Source organism: Fusarium oxysporum, chromosome 8 (assembly GCF_000149955.1).
Source record: "Fusarium oxysporum f. sp. lycopersici 4287 chromosome 8, whole genome shotgun sequence".
Taxonomy (NCBI): domain Eukaryota; kingdom Fungi; phylum Ascomycota; class Sordariomycetes; order Hypocreales; family Nectriaceae; genus Fusarium; species Fusarium oxysporum.
Genome location: NC_030993.1, coordinates 3,093,014 through 3,112,306, shown reverse-complemented (window position 1 = coordinate 3,112,306; position 19,293 = coordinate 3,093,014). Strand labels below are relative to the sequence as shown.

At 47.8% G+C, this 19,293-nt stretch overlaps 6 protein-coding genes and 1 non-coding gene across 9 annotated transcripts; 5 read left to right on the top strand and 2 right to left on the bottom strand.

Annotated features, from left to right (window-relative positions):
• The first annotated feature begins 767 nt into the window (after positions 1-767).
• FOXG_03641 (uncharacterized protein) lies at positions 768-5,641 on the top strand. Of its 2 annotated transcripts, XM_018381447.1 has the most exons (8): positions 768-1,409; positions 1,658-1,736; positions 1,822-2,297; positions 2,359-2,543; positions 2,601-4,462; positions 4,514-4,689; positions 4,740-4,863; positions 4,912-5,641. In XM_018381447.1, exons 1-8 carry the CDS (start codon positions 1,320-1,322, stop codon positions 5,118-5,120), a joined length of 3,201 nt encoding a protein of 1,066 aa, XP_018237937.1. In that variant the 5' UTR covers positions 768-1,319; the 3' UTR covers positions 5,121-5,641. The 2 variants fall into 2 exon arrangements, with proteins under 2 accessions (XP_018237937.1, XP_018237938.1); XM_018381448.1 differs by lacking the exon at positions 768-1,409 and having other exon boundaries at positions 1,500-1,736.
• Positions 5,642-5,987: 346 nt separating this feature from the next.
• Positions 5,988-7,829, bottom strand: FOXG_03640 (uncharacterized protein; the record flags this gene model as incomplete). The annotated part of the gene is made up of 4 exons (XM_018381446.1): positions 5,988-6,229; positions 6,672-7,089; positions 7,262-7,508; positions 7,591-7,829. 4 exons carry the CDS (start codon positions 7,827-7,829, stop codon positions 5,988-5,990), a joined length of 1,146 nt encoding a protein of 381 aa, XP_018237936.1.
• A 1,455-nt stretch (positions 7,830-9,284) lies between these two features.
• On the top strand, positions 9,285-11,601 carry FOXG_03639 (IMP-specific 5'-nucleotidase 1). Of its 2 annotated transcripts, none has more exons than XM_018381444.1 (5): positions 9,285-9,487; positions 9,576-9,611; positions 9,759-9,914; positions 9,964-10,269; positions 10,316-11,601. In XM_018381444.1, the coding sequence occupies exons 1-5, from the start codon at positions 9,463-9,465 to the stop codon at positions 11,131-11,133; spliced, it is 1,341 nt and encodes a 446-aa protein (XP_018237934.1). In that variant the 5' UTR covers positions 9,285-9,462; the 3' UTR covers positions 11,134-11,601. The 2 variants fall into 2 exon arrangements, with proteins under 2 accessions (XP_018237934.1, XP_018237935.1); XM_018381445.1 differs by having other exon boundaries at positions 9,667-9,914.
• Positions 11,602-11,814: 213 nt separating this feature from the next.
• On the top strand, positions 11,815-11,908 carry FOXG_18608. The gene has a single exon. It is a non-coding gene; the product is annotated as a tRNA-Glu (tRNA).
• A 1,310-nt stretch (positions 11,909-13,218) lies between these two features.
• Positions 13,219-15,361, top strand: FOXG_03638 (uncharacterized protein). Its single transcript, XM_018381443.1, has 4 exons — positions 13,219-13,437; positions 13,489-14,138; positions 14,188-14,667; positions 14,721-15,361. Exons 1-4 carry the CDS (start codon positions 13,224-13,226, stop codon positions 15,276-15,278), a joined length of 1,902 nt encoding a protein of 633 aa, XP_018237933.1. The 5' UTR covers positions 13,219-13,223; the 3' UTR covers positions 15,279-15,361.
• Positions 15,362-16,248: 887 nt separating this feature from the next.
• On the top strand, positions 16,249-17,984 carry FOXG_03637 (uncharacterized protein). The gene has a single exon (XM_018381442.1). It carries the CDS (start codon positions 16,329-16,331, stop codon positions 17,145-17,147), a length of 819 nt encoding a protein of 272 aa, XP_018237932.1. The 5' UTR covers positions 16,249-16,328; the 3' UTR covers positions 17,148-17,984.
• A 224-nt stretch (positions 17,985-18,208) lies between these two features.
• Positions 18,209-18,944, bottom strand: FOXG_03636 (uncharacterized protein; the record flags this gene model as incomplete). Its single annotated transcript, XM_018381441.1, has 2 exons — positions 18,209-18,266; positions 18,319-18,944. The coding sequence occupies 2 exons, from the start codon at positions 18,942-18,944 to the stop codon at positions 18,209-18,211; spliced, it is 684 nt and encodes a 227-aa protein (XP_018237931.1).
• Positions 18,945-19,293: the final 349 nt, after the last annotated feature.

The following is a 19,293-nucleotide window of genomic DNA, read 5'->3' as shown; positions in this document are numbered from 1 at the left end:
GCCTTTCTGAAATGAGACATGCCTGACCCGACCCTACCTAAAAAAAGTGATCATCCATTTTGCCATGGGTGACCTCGTGCATTTCTCGTGGCAGACTCGTGCTGCTCTGCGAGGTGCTGTGGATGGGTTCGGTGCTTACGGTACTTGACCCAATCGCCAAGGTTTGGTGCGTCGGTAGGTACCACAATCATCGGTTACCTGGAGTAATTGGATTGCTTTGACTCGGAGGCTTGTTTGGTTGCAGTGTGTTGAACATAAGAACGCTTGCATTGAGCTGCCACAATTGGTATTGCCTTGGATGTTATGTTATGCTATGTTGAGTTCTGGTGCATGCATGCATGCATTCAGCTGCCTGTCATTGTGACTTTCTGTTCATTTTCAAGGGTTTTGACTTTGTAAGCAGTGAATGTGTCTCCCTTACATCAATCAATGGCTCTTGCTGGGCAGTGAATGAGAGCCCTCCAGTAATTGGGCTTCTATCTAAATCACCCGTTGATCATCGTCTTGCTTCGTCCTTTGATGCCTTCATCAGATAAACGTTATAGCGACAACGTTACGATATCAATGCTCGTCATACCCGCAGAAGCAAAGAAGAGAGAAAAAAAGAGAAACAGATAGACCCACCTGCTACCAAAAAGTGTGCGCGTGTGTTTTTTTTCCCCCTCCTCCATCCAGTTCATTGACTTCATTCGACTCCGTCCCGACGCCGTCTCCAGCTTTGATGAAAGCTTCCGCCGCCGAGTGACCGAATTGTGTCCCACACACAAACCCGCACCGCGTACCGTACTTGGCCTGGAGCCCTACCCGGCCCCAATCAGAACCCCCATTTCCCATCTTTTCGAGCCCCTGGACACTCGCACACACGGACGGCCCTGGTGGTACTTTCTGCCGACTACAACTTTTTGGGCCTCTGGCATCGTCCATCGGGACCTAATATTTCAGCTCTTTTTCAAGGAAAAAGCACCCAAGAGTAAAAAAAATCTTGATCAACAAAAGTCACTGTCGCGTTCCCAAGGCGTCGACTTAATTCAGCACAGCACCTCGCTCGACTTGAGACTGCTTCTGCTTCACACCGTGGCTCCTATCTAGCCGTTGGACTGTGGACTAAAGTTAGCTGGCCTGGCCTGGACGGACTTGCTTGTGCTTTTTCTTTGGGTGCTTTTTGGGTTGTCTCTAGATGCCCCGCCATCCGTCGCTCGCCATCCTTATCCAGACCTGACAGATCCTGATTCCGCCTCTTTCGTCCGCCTTTCTTCCAACCTCACACTCCCATCCCCTTCGGCCTCGACGTCGACTTCTCTTCATATCCACCCTTCATCATGGATCCCGCCGCTGTGAGGTCCTTGCTCGCCACTAGCTTGGACCCTGATGCAGACAGTCGAAGGCGTGCTGAGCTTCAGTTGAAACAGGTGCGTCCTGCGTTTGTGTTTGCGTCTTTGGTCGAGGTGGTCGAGGGAACTCCTTTGTGCTTGGGTATTGGTAGGGAATCGGCCAGTCATCAGCTCTGCTCTTTGATGCGATGGCTGGCTGGCTGGCTTCTCTTCCCCCTACTTTGGGTTTCCTTCTCCGACGCCTCTTTGTGCAGCTGTGTCCCTTGCGCCAGCCTCCAATTCCACAAAGAACTAAGATGCTAATTTGTTCCCGTCTACCTCTCTAGATTGAAGAACAGCCCGGATTTCTCGAATGTCTGCTCGATATTTTACAAGCCGAACAGGAGGCTAGTGTCCGCCTTTCGAGTATGTCTACCAACTCTCGTGCCCTCTATCCAGCCTGTTTGTGCGCTCCCTCATCAGTTCACTTTCTGACCAACTTCCACTCCAGCCGTGATTTATGTCAAGAACCGTGTCAATCGCTCATGGTACAATAATGAGGGGTACTCTCCCGATCCCCCCACCGCTATAATCCCTGAAGAAGAGAAGGCTCGTGTACGAGACCGCCTTCTGCCAATTCTCGCTACGTCCGAAACCCTCGTCCGCCAGCAGCTCATTCCCGTCCTCCAACGAATCCTCCAATATGACTTTCCCGCCCGTTGGCCCAAGTTCATGGACTTCACCGTCGAGCTTCTAAACACGAATAACCCCGGTTCCGTTCTTGCTGGTCTGCAGTGTCTGCTCGCCATCTGCCGTGCGTTCCGCTATAAATCGACCGACAGCGATGATCGACAACACTTTGATAAGATTGTGGAGGCGACATTCCCCCGTCTTCTCGCCATCTGTAACGAGTTGGTGAACCAGGAGAGCGATGAGGCTGGTGAGATGCTTCACTTGGCCCTCAAGGCCTACAAGCATGCGACATGGGTGCGCACTCCCCTGGATATGATATATTTGCTCATGAGCCACGTATTGACCTTGTTCGCAGTTGGAACTCTCGCCTTCGCTACGACAACGTGACACCAACATCGCTTGGTGCACTGTTTTCCTACACACGGTTTCCAAGGCTTGCCCTACCAATGCTATGCAGGGTGATCAGCACGAACGTGAGAAGCATCACTGGTGGAAGGCCAAGAAATGGGCTTTCTTCAACCTGAACCGCCTCTTCATTCGGTAGGATTGCTTACATCTGTCAAATGTCAGTAGTCTTGGCTAACATGTAATCTACAGGCATGGCAATCCTGCCAGTCCTGGTAAGGGCGAAGACGCACTTGCTTTCGCCAAGGACTTCACCGCGAACATTGCCCCCGAGATCCTCAAGCACTACCTCCAAGAGATCGAGAAATGGGTTGCCAAAACCTCTTGGCTCAGCCGACCCTGCCTTTCCTATACTCTGGTCTTCCTCGACGAGTCTGTACGACCCAAGGAGATGTGGACACACCTCAAGCCTCATCTTACCAACCTTGTTACTCACTTCGTTTTCCCTGTTCTTTGCCTTACCGAGGAGGATGTCGAGCAGTTCGAGGATGAGCCCGACGAGTACCTTCACCGAAAGCTTAACTACTTCGAGGAAGCGTCTGCTCCTGATGTCGCCGCTACTAACTTTCTCGTCAACCTTACTAAGAACCGTCGCAAGGAGACCTTCGAGATTCTCAAGTTCGTCAATGCTGTTGTCACCGAGTACGAGCAGGCTGCGGATGATCAGAAGAACCACATTGCCAAGGAGGGTGCTCTGCGCATGATCGCTACCCTGGCACCTGTTATTCTGGGCAAGAAGAGCCCCATTGCTGATCAGGTCGAATACTTCCTCGTCCGTTATGTCTTCCCCGACTTCACCAGCCCACAGGGCTACCTCCGCGCTCGTGCTTGCGACACCATCGAGAAGTTTGAGCAGCTCAACTTCCAAGATCAGAACAACCTCCTTACTATCTACCGACACATCCTGGATTGTATGGCCGACCCTGCTCTCCCAGTTCGTGTCACAGCCGCTCTCGCTCTCCAGCCTCTTATCCGCCACGATGTCATTCGAACAAGCATGCAGCAAAACATTCCCACGATTATGCAGCAGTTGCTCAAGCTTGCCAACGAGGCTGATATCGATGCGCTCGCGAACGTCATGGAGGACTTTGTCGAGGTCTTCGCCACTGAGCTCACTCCTTTTGCTGTCGCATTGAGCGAGCAGCTCCGAGACACTTACATGAGAATTGTGCGCGAGCTTCTCGAGAAGGAGAGCAAAGTTGGCGATGACGGTGAGCTCTACAACGAGTATGACGACAAGAGCATTACTGCTCTTGGTGTCCTGCAGACCATCGGAACTCTGATTCTCACACTCGAGAGCACTCCTGACGTCCTGCTCCACATTGAGGCTGTACTTATGCCCGTCATCAAGGTTACCTTGGAGAACAAGCTTTATGACCTCTACAACGAAGTTTTCGAAATCATCGATAGCTGCACATTCGCTGCCAAGTCCATTTCTCCCACCATGTGGCAGGCCTTCGAGTTGATTCACACTACTTTCAAGGCTGGTGCTGAATACTACCTCGAGGATATGCTGCCTGCTCTGGACAACTTTGTCCAATTTGGTGCTCCCCAGCTCGCTCAGAAGCCCGAGTACACTCAGGCCCTTTACTCCATGGTCGCTGATATGTTCACCGACAGTATTCAGGGAGGTGTCGAGAGGATATGTGCTTGCAAACTGGCCGAGGCCATGATGCTTAGCTTGAAGGGCCAGATTGATAGCTGTGTCGAGGGTTTCATCAACATTGCCATGAGCATCCTTGCCAACCAAGACGTCAAGGTGAAGAGCTACCGCATCCATCTCATGGAGATGGTTATCAACTCGATCCACTACAACCCACTTCTCACCCTTCAAGTCCTTGAGAACAAGGGCTGGACAAACCGTTTCTTCAGTCTCTGGTTTGGCAGCATGACTTCTTTCACCCGTGTTCACGACAAGAAGCTTTGCATCGTTGCCATCTCAGCTCTTCTTAGCCTGAACCCTGAGCACGTGCCATCCAGTGTCTCTGTTGGCTGGCCAAGATTGCTTCAAGGCATTACTGAACTATTCCGCTCCCTCCCTGCCGCTCAGAAGAGTAAGTTTTCTATGCCCTTAGTGCCATCGAGTCACAACTAACAGATGACAGATCGCGATGAGGCTCTCCGTGACGACTTCCACCTCGAGTCCACTTATGACTACGGCGAGGAAGATGAGTGGGATGACGACGAGGCCAACTGGAACGCTGAGGAGGAAGAGGAGACAGGCGAGACTAGCGAGTCCAAAGACGAGAGCACTGCTTATCTCAACTTCTTGAACGAGGAGGTATGTACAATCCCACGCAGTGACTATGATATAACGCTAATGAAACAAAGGCCCAGAAGTTTAGCCGAGCGATTGATGACGTCGAGGAGGACGATCTTGGCGAGGACTCTGTTCTGCTCGAGTCGCCGCTCGACAAGATTGAGCCTTACCAATTATTCCGCGGCACTTTAATGAGTGAGTCAATCTTGTACACGTCGTTAACGACACTGCTGACTTTGATAGAAATGCAACAAGAGCAACCCCAATTTTACAGCAGCTTGGCTGGACACCTCACAGCTGATGATCAGAATGTGATTCAGTCGGTAATGGTCAAGGCCGATGAGATCGCGGCACAGCAGGTGCAGCAAGCCCAGCAAGCTCAGCTTCTCGCTCAACAACAGGCTGCTGCGATGGCGGCCAACCTCAGCGCCCCTAACGGCGGTGCCAGCTAAAGGATGTCGTACACGTATCACGAGTGATCTGAGTTATTGGAGTTGTTTCTACCCCCATTTTGTTATATCCCTTTCCTCGTTCATGTCAGGGCAGGAGTAAAGATTCCCCGGAGACCAAGAAATGTGTTGAGCCCATACCAAAAGAAAGAGATTTAGAACGTGCAAACAATGATGAGCCCACCTACTGGAGGACCCCCTTCCAAAGAGTGCCGTGGGTATGATTGGTATAGGGGAGCTGGATTACGAAGTAGTTTACGAGGGTGTCTTTTTGGCGGGAAATTTGTGCTGAGGAGAAATGTGAAAATGAGCCAACGACGACGAGACTGCGGATGAAGCGAGCAAGAGGTTCAATTGATTCGAGGATGCAAGCTGAGATGGGACGAAGATGATAGTCACGAGACAAAAAGGAGAGGTGATCTCTTGAGCTGAGCAGTCACAGTTAAAAGGTAAACAAACAAACAAGTAAATACAATCGATAGTTCCATCTTTGGTTCGAAGTCGTCGTTTATCCTCACTCTGCCACATGATCATAGAGACAACTATCCTCAGACGCGCTGAAGGGGTGAGTATGCCTCTCTCCCAGTGGTACAACGCAGAAACATTGCCTGTAACCACAATTAGAGATGATAAAAAAGGGAGAGACAGTTAAGTTCGTGATGTTGAATGTGACAGAAGAGAGTAGACTGGTCTCGTACTACTTATTGGTCAAGCAGGTAGGTTCGTCGAATTTCTCCCAAGACTTGAGGCGGTCTCTCATATCCCGTGGGCAGTTAAGAATAAGGGTCCACCCTCCTCTCTCAAGTAAATTCCGTCATTTTCTCATTGATCAGGACACTCACAGAAATACACTCCTCCTTCACACCCTCTTCAATACTCTGTTAAATAAGAGGTCGTGGTGGAACCGAAGATGGATTTCCAGTTGTGGGCGACAGGATTATAGCCTGTCACGCCGCCGGAGCGGTTGAGACCTCGGGGAAAGACGTAGATGGAGAGTTCGAGTCTTGTACTTATGTCGAGGGAGCTGCCGGCGAGGAATTTGTGTTTGTCATTGGGGTCATCTCGGATGAGTCGTACGTAGGCGAGGCTAAGGGTCACACAGGAGGAGACATCTGTAGCAAGGTCAGTAACTGAGGCTGAGGAGGGACAGCCTCTTCTTCGGACGGTGAAGTGTTGGAAGGAATTAGTATATATCAATGACGAACGACCCCCGATATTTCGTGGGGTTCGCGTACAGTCTTCCAAAGATTGGTTTGAAGTTATCATAAGTCTTGTACTTACCGTTAGGAATCTCGGCAGGGTATTCAGCGAGTTGTAAATACTTTCTCAAGGCCTACTGACATACTACGACCTGTAAAGCTGTAGATTAATCTTGGTATTATTAGTTGTGGCAAGACGGTTGTGCCCTCCTTGGCACAGGAATCAACCGGCTCACATTAGGTTTTGATGACTGATTTCTGCGTTTTTGAGTATTTAAGACTGAGCAAAGCCGAATGTTCAATCTTCACGAAACGTCTCTTCTAGTTAGGTCACAACATCCTTTTCGTTTCTTACTCGCTCGTTCAGCTGCATCCAGAGCTGTCTTGATAACCTCGTCCAAGAATCTCTCATTTTCGATCCCCACACTGATTCGTACCAAATGCTTAACAACACCATACTCCTCAGCCCATTCAAGCTCGTCGTAATGCGCGAAGAGCGTATATGCACAACCTAGAGTGAAATTGGTCCCCAAACTTGGCCCTTTTGCCACATCAAGAGCGTCGTGGAACGCGATGGCAGCTGCTGGAGTCTTGAAACGAATAGACAGCAGATATCCATACCCCTTTCCTGGACGTTTGTATTTCTCGTGAAGTTGTTGTGTCGGGCTTCCCTTGGGATAATAGACTTGCCCAACCGAACTGTGCTTGCGAAGTATATCTGCAATGTGTTGTGCATTTTGACTGGCTTTGATAACTCGCTCTTCGAAATCTGTCTGCGCTGTTTTTCTCCATAACAATCGTATCCAGCGGAAAGTTGGTGTTGATATAGCGATCCTTTAATCGCCTCTTTATATCCCAACGGGCTCCGCCGTTTGGTTTCAGGGCCACGCTTCCTCCCATGACGTTGCATCTCCCACTAAACATCTTTGTCAAGCCTGTGCATACAATATCGCAATGTGAGATAACGTCGACGTTTACCGATGTACCGACTGTGTCATCAACCACGAACAAGAAGTCGTATTCGTCGTATATCCTTTCTATTCGCTCTAGATCGACAGAGCCAAGGAGTGGGTTGCCAGGGAACTCTGTAAAGAGGGCCCATAGCTGCAGACCTGAGGCCAAGTCTTCTTCAAGAGTTTCTAAGTCGGATTGTGTAGCGTCATAGAGTTTACACTCGTACCCGTGGATCTTGCTTAAGACTTTGAAAGTATCAACATATTAAAATCCGGATTCGTCGTTAGTCTGGTTAATTATCAGGTTTGTCTTTGACGTACCCGAAGATCGCAACGGTCCTCTTTCTCGCTGTAGTGTAAAGGCTGATAATATCATGGATATGGCTAATATCCGACATGCCGGTGGGATATAATAACACATCGCTGTTCTTCAACTTGTTGTCTTTGGTACTAAGCGAGTCTGCAATGCGTTGTTTCATGGCAATCTTGGCCTCTCTGGCCTCCTGGATTGGAAGAATGGCCTCAGGCAATTCCCGGCCCCGATTCGAAAAAAGGGGCATTCTCTAGCTAATACGTCGCTCTTCGACTCGAGATACCATAGCCGGTATGTTGCCAGAATGCTTTGGCCTCTTTTTCTCCTTGTTGAGGGTAAACGACCACGTAGATTTCGTTCAAGTCACTTCCGTTCTCTGACTTTTTCACAGGACGAATATTACCGTCGAAGTCAACTACGAAGACGAATGCTCTCATTCGCTGCCTTTCTAGATATCCTTGAAGATCTTTGGCATAGCAGCACGCTGTCAGTAGCATTGCCGATCGTCCGCGCTCTTTCAACGACTGCCTCAGCTCGTCCCGAAATTCGGTTGTAAGAAATCTTGAAGGTAACTCAGAAGTCCATGTGAGTAATCGTTCTGCGAGTTCGTCGACGACAAGAGGGACGAAGAATCGAGGGTATCCGGTCTTTAGCTGGGCTATGAGTTTGGGGTCTCTTTAGCCCAAGCTACATTATCTTCCCATATCGGTATATAGACACTGACGCCCTGTTAAAGCTTGTCCGTATAGTGAGGCTTGGCGATGTGGTCGAGATTTATTACATGCTTGTCTCCTGACGGGAGAGAACTCCCAAGCTTTACCCTCATCTCTCCACAATATTTTATCGACGATGATCGATTTACAGTATTCGGATCTTGTTAAGTTGGTCTTATACTGTGCTTCGCCTGCTGCCGTCGTCGAGTTCACGGTAACATCGCCATTGTTAACAACATGATGAAACGGGACGAGAATAGGAAAGAAGCATGACCAGGTACCGATGCCCCATGTGCATTGTTGCCACGGAATTACACTGATTTGGGGGCGTTTCACCGCATCAGGTTTTGTGCCGGGGATTGACAATAGTTTGAGATGTGCATAAGTACCCGACTTTCGTGAGCCACTATAGCAATGAGGGCCAATGTGGACGATTTACACATTGCCGATCTGCAGTGAGATTACAGTTATGCATAGGCTATCTGTAGGCCCTTTAGGCATAGGTATGGCTTCTGTCAGCCGCATATATTGTGCTATACTTTGCTGCTTGTGAGTTAATGCTCTCCTGACATTGACTTTTGGCTGTGAATTACAGTTCCTGTGTATAATCGGTGTACTACTTAGAGTGCCATACGCACCAAATCTTAGCCAGTCTTTAAAAACAAGCTCAATCAAGAATAATCTTTAGTAGCCCATAGACTCATCGTATTAGTTCATCATGCAAGAAGGGAAAATGGTGAAACTCCTGCATAGTCTAGGGTATCCCAGTTGCAGTGTGCGAGATCTCATCAATGTGAATGCCGTAATGCAGGAGAGATTGACAGGGGTACCATGAATATCCCGAACCAATCAAATCGATCGTCCCCTACAGCTTTGGGCTATCTTAGCGGTCGGCGTTCCCCGCTCAACGCTGCGGCGGCTCCCGTACGTCACCCGGATTTGGAGGTAGGGCAGGTACGACGAGGTCTAGATTACAGTACCTCCTCCTACTTACCTAGGTCAGGCAAGTGCAGGTCACACCGTCTCTCACCTCCCCTCATCTTATCAAAGACAAACAACAGACAGCAAACAACTTCTCCTCCTTTTCTTCCATCTTACAAATTCATCATCCTACAAAGTATCTTTTACTCCTTCAACACCAACTGAAACCTTGTACCAACTGCAACAATGACAACCCGTTACCGTGTCGAGTGTAAGTTAAGCCGTCAATAACCCCACCTCAAGCCTCCCTTCTTGTCATCCAAACACTCATGGTTACACAAGCTCACAATAGCAAACAGATGCTCTCAAGACACACCGAAGAGACCAATTTATTGGTATGTTGGACTCTACTTGTCCCAGATATCACGGAATTAATTACACACTAAACAGTCTCTCTGATTCATCATTTTTCCATCTCCCCGCATCCCATGTCCCACTATCCACGCCTCACATCAGACTCAGCCAGCTAACTCGAATCGCAGAATGGGTCAAGGGTCTTCTAGCTGTTCCTTTCGTTCTTTACTCTCAGCCCACTGGCGTTTTTGGAGATGGACCTAGTGTTACTCAGATGGCCGAAGAGGCTCACCGCCGTTACGCTGAGATTATGCGTGACGTTGAGCTCATGATTGATGATCACAGTAAGCCTTCGTACTCACCTTCATAGCAAACATATCTGATTCCCAAAAGTTAGCCGTCAGCAAGATGATACCATGCTCCCGTCCAAGTTGCGGATGCTGATTCCCACTGCGGGCCCTTTCTTCACCCGCCTGCCACTGGAAGCAGCTTTCAAGTATCAGGACAGAAAACGGTATATCTCATCACGAAGATTTGTTGCTCCATCCTTCAACGATGTCAGACAGATCCTCAACTCAGCCCAGTCCATGGCTGTAACAAATGGATCACTGCAGTTGGCCACGTTTGATGGTGATGTGACCTTGTATGACGATGGGTTCAATCTTGAGCCATCGAGTCCTGTGATTCCCCGTCTTCTCGGTAAGCTGGTGCACAAAAGTCGAAACTGCAAACTAATGTCTGTCAGACCTCCTACGAAAAAACATCAAGATTGGTATTGTCACGGCTGCTGGTTACACATCTGCCGATCGCTACTATGAGCGCCTCCATGGATTGCTTGACGCAATTACGGAGTCAACTGATCTGGATCCTATTCAGAAGCAAAACATCGTCATCATGGGAGGTGAAGCAAACTACCTGTTTGAGTACTCACCTTCTTCGCCCTACAAGCTCGCTCCTGTCCCGCGCACTCAGTGGCTGACACCCGAGATGGCCTCATGGTCGGATGCTGACATTACAAGATTGCTGGATGTTGCCGAAGGTGCCCTTCGTGACTGTGTCAACAACTTGAACCTGCCTGCCATGATCATGCGCAAGGACCGTGCTGTCGGTATTATCCCCAAGACGCCAGGTACTCGCATCGCCCGTGAGAGCCTTGAGGAGACTGTTCTTGTTGTTCAGCGCATCCTGGAGCTCAGTAGTCTCGGATCCAGCGAAGAGCGCCCAACCAAGCACCGACCCAACTCTCCTCCAATTCCACCTTCAGTGGCGAGCCAATCACGCCGCGTGCCATTCTGTGCATTCAACGGAGGTAATGATGTGTTTGTCGATATTGGTGACAAGAGCTGGGGTGTGACTGTTTGCCAGCAGTGGTTTGGTAGCAAGGAGAATGGTGGCGCCATTCGCGGAGAGAACACACTGCACGTAGGCGATCAATTCTTGAGTGCTGGATCAAATGACTTCAAGGCGAGAAGTGTCGGAACAACAGCCTGGATCGCAAGCCCAGCCGAGACCGTGGAGCTGCTTGACGAGCTGGCTGATCTGATGCAAAAGAAATTGTCCTGATTGCAAGCAGATTTGGGCTTTCTGCATGAGAGGTCTGTCTTGGGCATATTCTGATTCTCAATCATGCCGGGAGTAGATTGGCTGTTGTTCGAGGAGAGCCTCGCGTATGCGTGGACCTTTGCCTTTGATTGTGGCATCGGCAACAAGCCCGTCTACCTCCTGGCAACACGGGAGATTAATCCGCGCCGACTTGTGTTCAGACGAATGGCAGAAATTGCTGACGGATTAATTACTTGCTTGGTCTAACCTATCCCAGATATCATGCTGGTTCTAATCAGTCACATATCTTGATTAATCTTTGAGCCGGGGATAATGATGGGATCAAGATCAGTGAACTGTGTTTATTTCTGGGAATAATCTATGTTGGAGTTTGATATCTACTAAGACTTCTAAATACAAATACCCACTGGATCTCACTCTATCTTGAACCTCTTTCACCATTGTCATTCAAATATTGCCAACCTCTCCGATGCTTTAGCAGGTGTGCAAGATTACGATTTCTGATAGACCATGCATAATATATAGAAACCTGATCATACTGACTCTCCACATCATCACGAGATATAAGACTTTGGCGTTTGATGAGTATGACGATCAAGAAAGAACCTGAGTCTTGAAGCTCCTAGCATTGTGTAGGGATCATATGATAGAATAGCAAAACTTGATCTCAACCAATTAGCGTCCGGTATGGTGTAGTGGCTAACATTTCGCGCTCTCAACTTGCAGCTGAGGGATCAGTTCCGCGGAGCCCAGGGTTCGATTCCCTGTACCGGAGTTTCTCTTTTGCATTTTTGACCTCTTGGTCTTTAATATTCATATCTATCTTCATCTATCTATCATCTTGAATGACATCTAGAAGTATGCAAGCCTCAAGTATCTATCTAACACTGAAATCTTTATCGTATTAGAGCAGAGCTATCTGATGTTTGGTTAAATATGGTCTGATACTGACCGTCACGAGGATATCAACCAACAACACCAACAGCCATCCATATATGCAAATCATGTCACTCAGATACCATTAATCAACGCATGCATGAGAAGTCCGTCGTCCTGCATCTTTTTCAGATATAGGAAGTAACTAGCACTGTCCAGTGCTGCGTGGTCTGACTACAAGGCTTCTGAAAGTTATCTACCTATCTGTTCACGCATACAACTCATTTCATTCGACGTCCCAAGCTTGGGAAACACCTCAGTATACTCAGTTCATTTGTTGCAATCGTCCTCTGAAAGTAACAACATCGAGACACTTCACATTTTCCAAGAGTCATCACGCAAGAGTGGCATGGTCCTTGTGTGACAACGGAGATTCCTTCACCCACGAGTATGGCTTCACGGCAGCTCTTGCAAGCATTAAAGCAGTCGATATTCAACAAGTAATACAAGTCCTTTGAATTTGTCCATAATGTATTCCGAAGCCTTGAAAGCTCGGGTGTGATAGTTATAAATCTGCCACTTCCTGTCCCAGCTCCAATACAGACAAGGAAGGGCCTGTTCACAAACTCGCATGAGCACAATAAGATGTGGGTTTCCTCAATGACAAGTCCATCCCTGACCCAATGACATTATTGAGGGGGTTCTTCCCAATGGAGTGTTACCACGGACGAAGGTCCGGTTATAACCAGTCTTGGCCACGCCAACCGCATATTAGCCAAGACTGTGACACTCAAGAAGATACGGCAAGCAAGCAGCGAACATATCGTATCACAATCGGCTATTTGAACCAGCAAGAGACAATAACTAGGAGAGCGTAGTATCAAGTTTTTGAAGAATTACGTGTAAGATAATAGTATCTATGGACTGCCCAGTAGTCTCAACGCATTCTTGTGAATGGGGGCGTAAGCTTACACGTATCGCGCATCTATACATTCGCCTTGGCAATGGTGCACTGTTGAAGTAGGTATCAGGCTATATAGCAAAAAGAATTCCCCTTATTTCTCATTCCGTCTTATTTCTTACGTTGGATAGATGAAGCCACGTGATATCATCAAATAGTCTATCCAATTCAATTGCTGTAGTTCAGCTCAGGTTGGTTGGCTTATTTATACCCAGTTAGCTCCCTTCAGCCTCAAGCCACTCGTATTTCCTTCATGGACTACATTGGAGGACTCAGCTCTGAGGAAATCCGCCGAATTGATCGAATAATGGATTTGGAATGGATGGAATTCGCTGAAGGGTGGGAGTGGCATGCACTGAATTATGTTAATCCTCTTCCTCCTATGATACCTTATCCGTCTTACTGTGTTAGTCGTCGATGTGGATGGTGCCGCTTTACGATTAAGCCCGGCGACCTCATCACAGCCAGTCAGTTCCATATTCCTCCAACGTCAAGAAACAATACTAATTCTCTGAAAGGAGCATCTGGTGGCACCGAAACAGTTGCTTTTGAATCGTGCGATTCCTTCAACGATAACAAGTTTCGCGCAACTTTCAGGCGCTGCACAAGTGATCACGAATCATGTGCGACAATCGGGTATCACGTTGAATGCTCCGAGATAGCTTCATCATTCGGCCTTGATAAGAGAGCATTTGTGCAAGTTGCCCGATATTCTTACGAGCCCTCAGTTCAGGAAGATGAGCGGCGACGGGAGTGGATTTTGAATCGCTTACACCGGATCATGAGTCAGAAGTTCGCAGATCTACCACCAGAGATACTGTTGATGGTGAACAAACATTTAGTCCTTCATTATGCGATATCTTCGCTGTCTCGTGTCTCTGAGTCGAGTCAATGCACGATTGAGCCATTGAAGGATGTATGGGCGACTCATCTCGACCTGGACGGAATTGAGTATGTAGCTTCCTTGTCGAACACGCCGCAGCCGGGAAGTCGATTACTCTGGAGAGAGTTTCAGGGTCAGGAAGAGAATCATCTTTTCATCTCAGAAGATCACCTCGGCATTCGCCAGATCGTTAATGATCCTGGAGCTGTTACATCGGCACAAGGTAGTTCAGGCTGGTGGCGAACACTCCCGATCACCAGCAAAGTCCTCTCATTCTCAGACGATGTAAGCTTTGCACCTTTGATCCACAGTTACAGTTCTAATGTCAAGGCAGGGCCTCAAATTGCGCAGTTTCGCTGCCGCTCCGTTGAATCCCACCGTTTGTTGGCCGTATCCTATGGCCCCAGATGCGTTGAAGAGCATGGCTTACCACGTCACAAAAGACTCATCTTCAAGTCTTGGTATGACTATCGAAGCTCGAATGGTGGCCTTGGAGCTCAACGAGCCTGAGATCACAGGATATTCTGCTTGTTGGTATAAGGACCAGCTGGTCGATCTTCATACGCACAAGACTGAAGAGTCCTTGGCCTTTTATCGTGAGCTGGACGAAATGGCGAAGCACAAGTTGGCCAAGAAAAATTCAGATGATTCGACCGCAAGTTCATCCCCTCATTGGACTTACCATCCGTTGAACCCCGGTGAACGTCTTGGACAAGTCTGGTTGCGCACAAAGAAGGAAGCAGACGAAAAGGATACGTCTGAAGATGAAAGACGACCAAAGACATCAGATACTGCCAACGAGACTGCGGTAGTGGTAAGACTAGACACACCGTAACCCACTTGAAGCTTGAAGCTGACTCGTATTAGCTGGTCACCAATCAGTCGCGAACACTTACCATGGGAAGAAGCAACTCACCACACAGCGAGTGGAAATGCGTAGCCAAAGAGTCGCCGGACATTCCAATGCTAGTCTACCTCAGCCCTCGTCTTGACGGCATTTCTTTGCTCGCATCGCCAACTGTAGAAGGAAGTGACAAGGATCCCTTGCCAGCAGTACTTGTTCCCGGATCCGAAACAGATCCAGTTGAGACCTCAGAAGTCTCGCTCGATGCTGTTAAAGAGGTTCAGATCTGCAGAGAACAATCTCAGAAAGGGATCAGTTCAATATCCGGCTTGTTGTTTCGATACAAAGATGGAAGCCAGGCATGTTTTGGGAGATTTCGCTTCGATCATGCGAAAGAGGTTCTGTCTGTTGCCGATTCAATGTGCTTCTATCTCGGTACCATATACTTGGATGGAGGTAACCGAGTCTTGGGAGAATTTTGCTTATCGAAGCCAGAGTATGAGGATGAATCTTTGGAGTGGAAGAGTACTCTGTGGAAAGGAAGTTTCCCACGGGAGATAATGCTCATGATGGACAATTAAATGAGTGTGCTGAATATGCAATGATTGACAAGTAAATAAACTACCAATATCTGTTTAATTTGAATAAAAGCCTCTCTCACTAGTCTCTTTGATCAGTAACGTGAGGCGAACGCAGGCAGAGAGAGAAGTCAGGGGGACCCAAGAAGAATCGTATATTTTGACCACTTGAAGTGATGAGTTTATGCAAGTCTAGCCTAAGTTATATCAAATTGATCCTAATCCTTATGATGATATTTCCTTAACTTACAGAAGTTACTGAGAATCCTACCCAAAGAGGCCTAACGATAGCGGTTTGCGCTTCTGGCTGCGCTTCTGGATATCGTTCTGGTTTTTAATAACCACCTAGACAGGGTTCGTTTTATAAAGTTTGGCGACAGCTCTGTGAAGACTTGCTGAAGATATTTGAATTCTTATTGTTATGTTAACGCTGGTATGCTATGTCGTTATCGGCAAGTGGTATCTCATTATTCTCGCTGAAATTATTTTCTTTTTTGCCGTATTGATAGAGTTGCATAGAGAATTTTTATTCCTGGCTCTTGTTTCACTGATCACTTCAGATAAGGAAGGATAAAGAAAAGAATATCCCGTATTCCCAAAGATAGATGATCCAGTAAAGAATCTAAATATCTCTTTACTAAACTTACCATTATAAAAGCAAAGAAATCGTTTGCCATTTCTGTAGACACCTAGTATCGGTTCTCGCATGTTTGTGATCATAGTGATGCGGGGCGGGAATGTGGCTCTCTTTGGGGAGTGTTATAGCCCGTCGTGTAATACCCTGGGGGAAAGGGGGGGATCATGGTAGTGGAAGATATTGCCAACCATCACAGTACCAAAATACGCGACATTCTTGGTGTCAGATCAGCTTACAGGAAAATATCCATATGTTTCTATTATTATCAGCGGATCATTGATATCAGAATTGGGTAGAATCACATGTTGGAAGCTCGAGATGTGCGTGTTACAATTACGTCAATTGCTCGTAAACGGTGTCTCAAGGTTAGCCACAGCATAATGACAGTGAGACAGCAATGACTTTCCCTTATATCAATGGTTCATGCAACTCAAAGATTATCTATTGATGTTACTCCCGCTATTGGAACTGGTGTCTGCGTTTCTTCGATTAGAAATAAAAGTGCCAATGTCAACATGGTTGAGTACCACAACGACATCTCACAGTCTACGCCCAACAGACTTGGCAACGATTATACCAAAAGTACTTTTGCTAAAGTATGCTCAGATCATTCTGAAACGCCATCTGCAGCAATCGTGAACTCCAAAGACGAAAAGCTCAGCCCTCTCCAGAAACACGTTCAATTCTGGGACCGCGACAATGACGGCATCATCAACCCATGGGACGTCTACAATGGCTTCCGCGAGCTCGGTTTCGGCCTCTTCTTCTCAACAGGCTCTCTTCTCATCCCTATCTTCTTTTCATATCCAACACGGCTCGGTCATAGTTGGCTGCCTGACCCCTTGTTCCGCATCTATGTCAATGACATCCACAAGGCCAAGCATGGTTCTGATACAGGCATCTTCGACTTTGATGGAAACTTCAGCCCCGAGAGATTCGAGCAGATGTTTCAGCGGTTCGATACCTCAGGTGAGGGAGGTTTGACTGCCGATGACCTCTGGAGATTATGGGCGAAGGATCGCTGTGCGGCGGACCCAGCTGGTTGGACCTTTGCTTTTATGGAGTGGTGGACAACATATGTGCTTCTCCAAGAGGATGGGGTCGTGAAAAAAGATGACCTGAGAGCCTGTTATGACGGAAGCCTGTTTTGGAGGGTCAAAGACGAGAGAGAGAGAAGCAGCAAGTACATGGATAGAAAGAGCTTTGGCATGAGAAACTTCTTTGCTTCAATCTAGCAGGCTCTCGAAAAACATAGCCTCAATTCCTTCAACGAGATCGTCTACAAGCCCCATGGAGTCAACTAGATAGCAAAACTAGAGAATATTGGTCTTCCATCAAATCTGCCTGTTGATTATCTCAAGCCCGTCCTAACGTTCGAGAGAAGCGTCGAAACCTCAAACAGACTTTCGTAGATATGATCCGAGAGACCTTTGTCGGAAGCCAAGAGGTTTTCGATAACCTAATCAGCCAGACCAACTTGAGCCAGCGTGTTGCGAGTGGTTTCTTGTAAGAACGCGATTCGTGTTTCTGCATCTAAGTACTTCTCTCTAAGCATTTGGATATGGCGTAAGAGTCTCTGCTCCCGGCTTGAATCTACGGGTTCTGAACCTTGCGAAGGGTATCGCGTCCGTGTTGAAGTTGGCGAACTAAAACCAAGACTTTGCGATTGGGCTACAGGTGATGGCATCGACTTCTGCAAATAATGGTTGTATGATTGAAATTCCTGTGCAATATTTGAACCCAATAAAGGTAAGTGAGCTGTGTATGAAGGTATACTGTCTGAAATGGATCCTTGATTCATATCTGGCATCGCAGTCCGCGGAACATCATTCTCGATCGTTGGACTGTTCATCGAGTAAGCTCTAACTCTTTAACATGGAAAGTTCGGGGTGAATTTCGCAGAGCAATAACAATACGCACCCTTCTTCTACAGTTGAGGCTGAAATGACAGGCTGGTCCAACTCGAAAGACACCTCGGGAAAGCTCATACATGGAATATCGAAGGAGTCGGTGTAGACATAATCTGTGTATTCTTTAGGTTTACAAGCGCTTCGAGAGACTGAGACTTAAAGGGAAATACTAGACATTCAAGACTTCCAAGTCTGTGTTCTGCGCGCCAGGAATAAGGAGTTGAAACATTTTCCACCACGCTTCCTCTGGAGAACCAAAGCAGCCTAACTTGGCAACATCTGTTTCATCTTCCAGGCTCATGAATCTCTTACTTGGTGACATATCCGTGAATATGAAACACGCCGGCTGAGAGGCATGAGCTTCTAATCTATCTTTTCTTCTCAAACTACTGCCAGCATCTGGTGCAGCGGTATGGCCGCATATGCCGACGGTACAAGTGCTGTCTACTTGCGAGTCAGTCTTCTTTGAGCATATCTGTATTTACAATCAGCTTACTTCAACCGCTGGATACTGGCACATCCCCCATTCGGAATCCGAGGCCCAGGTCTGAAGCAAACTTGGAATTGCTCAAAAGCTTGGTAGGGGCACGCAAATCTTGGGGGTCTTCCGATTCCTCTGGCATCGAAAATATTATTCTGAGGCTGTAAATTCCTGTCCTCATTCATGTCATGATTTCCGCCATCTGGGTTATCAGGCTGGTCCCTGTCGGGATTCGCAGACGGGGATGCCTCTCTAGTTTCGCCAGAATCCTGCGTAGAGGCGACATAATCGCAGCTTTTCGGAGGCCCTGACTCAGCCTGCTGTTCCTTGGATTCTTCCAATGCTGGTCTCTCTAGCTCATCTTGTGTATCTTCGGAAGTGTTGTCTGAAAGTTCAGGACTTTTGCTTAGCCGCTGTGCCCTCGACGTCCCAGCTATCGATAGGACATCAATTCTCACTCTTGCCAGTCCAATCTCGCGAGGTCTTGCCATACCCGTATTGGCCTTGACGATATTGCGATGTTGGGGCTTTGTCATAGCATGACTATTGACTTCACAGGATTGAATAGGGACTGTACCCTCAGAGTCATCGCTAGCTGAAACATCAGGGACGCATAGACTCGAATACTCTTTTGTCGCCATCTTGTCACCATCCAGCCTTGAGAAGAAATGGATTCGAGCTCTGGTTTGTCAGTGGGGTTCGAAGACAAAAGGCACTCTTTAGCAAGCCCACTAACATTGTCTTTGTCTATAGGATGGTATGCCCCCCAACTTCCTCAGGAAGAGCTTGGGCCTGTGATCGAAACTAGAGTCCCGAGAGCACGGAATGCTAGTTGCAGGTGTCAAGAGTGTAATTTGTCCCTGGGATGCGACTTTGCAGAAAAGTGGTAACCCCGACTGCTGGGAGTCTTGGGTTCGACATGAGTATTTGGTGGCTTGATATAGACTGACTCATTCAGTCTCAGTGTCGTAGATAGACAGGCATTCGTGC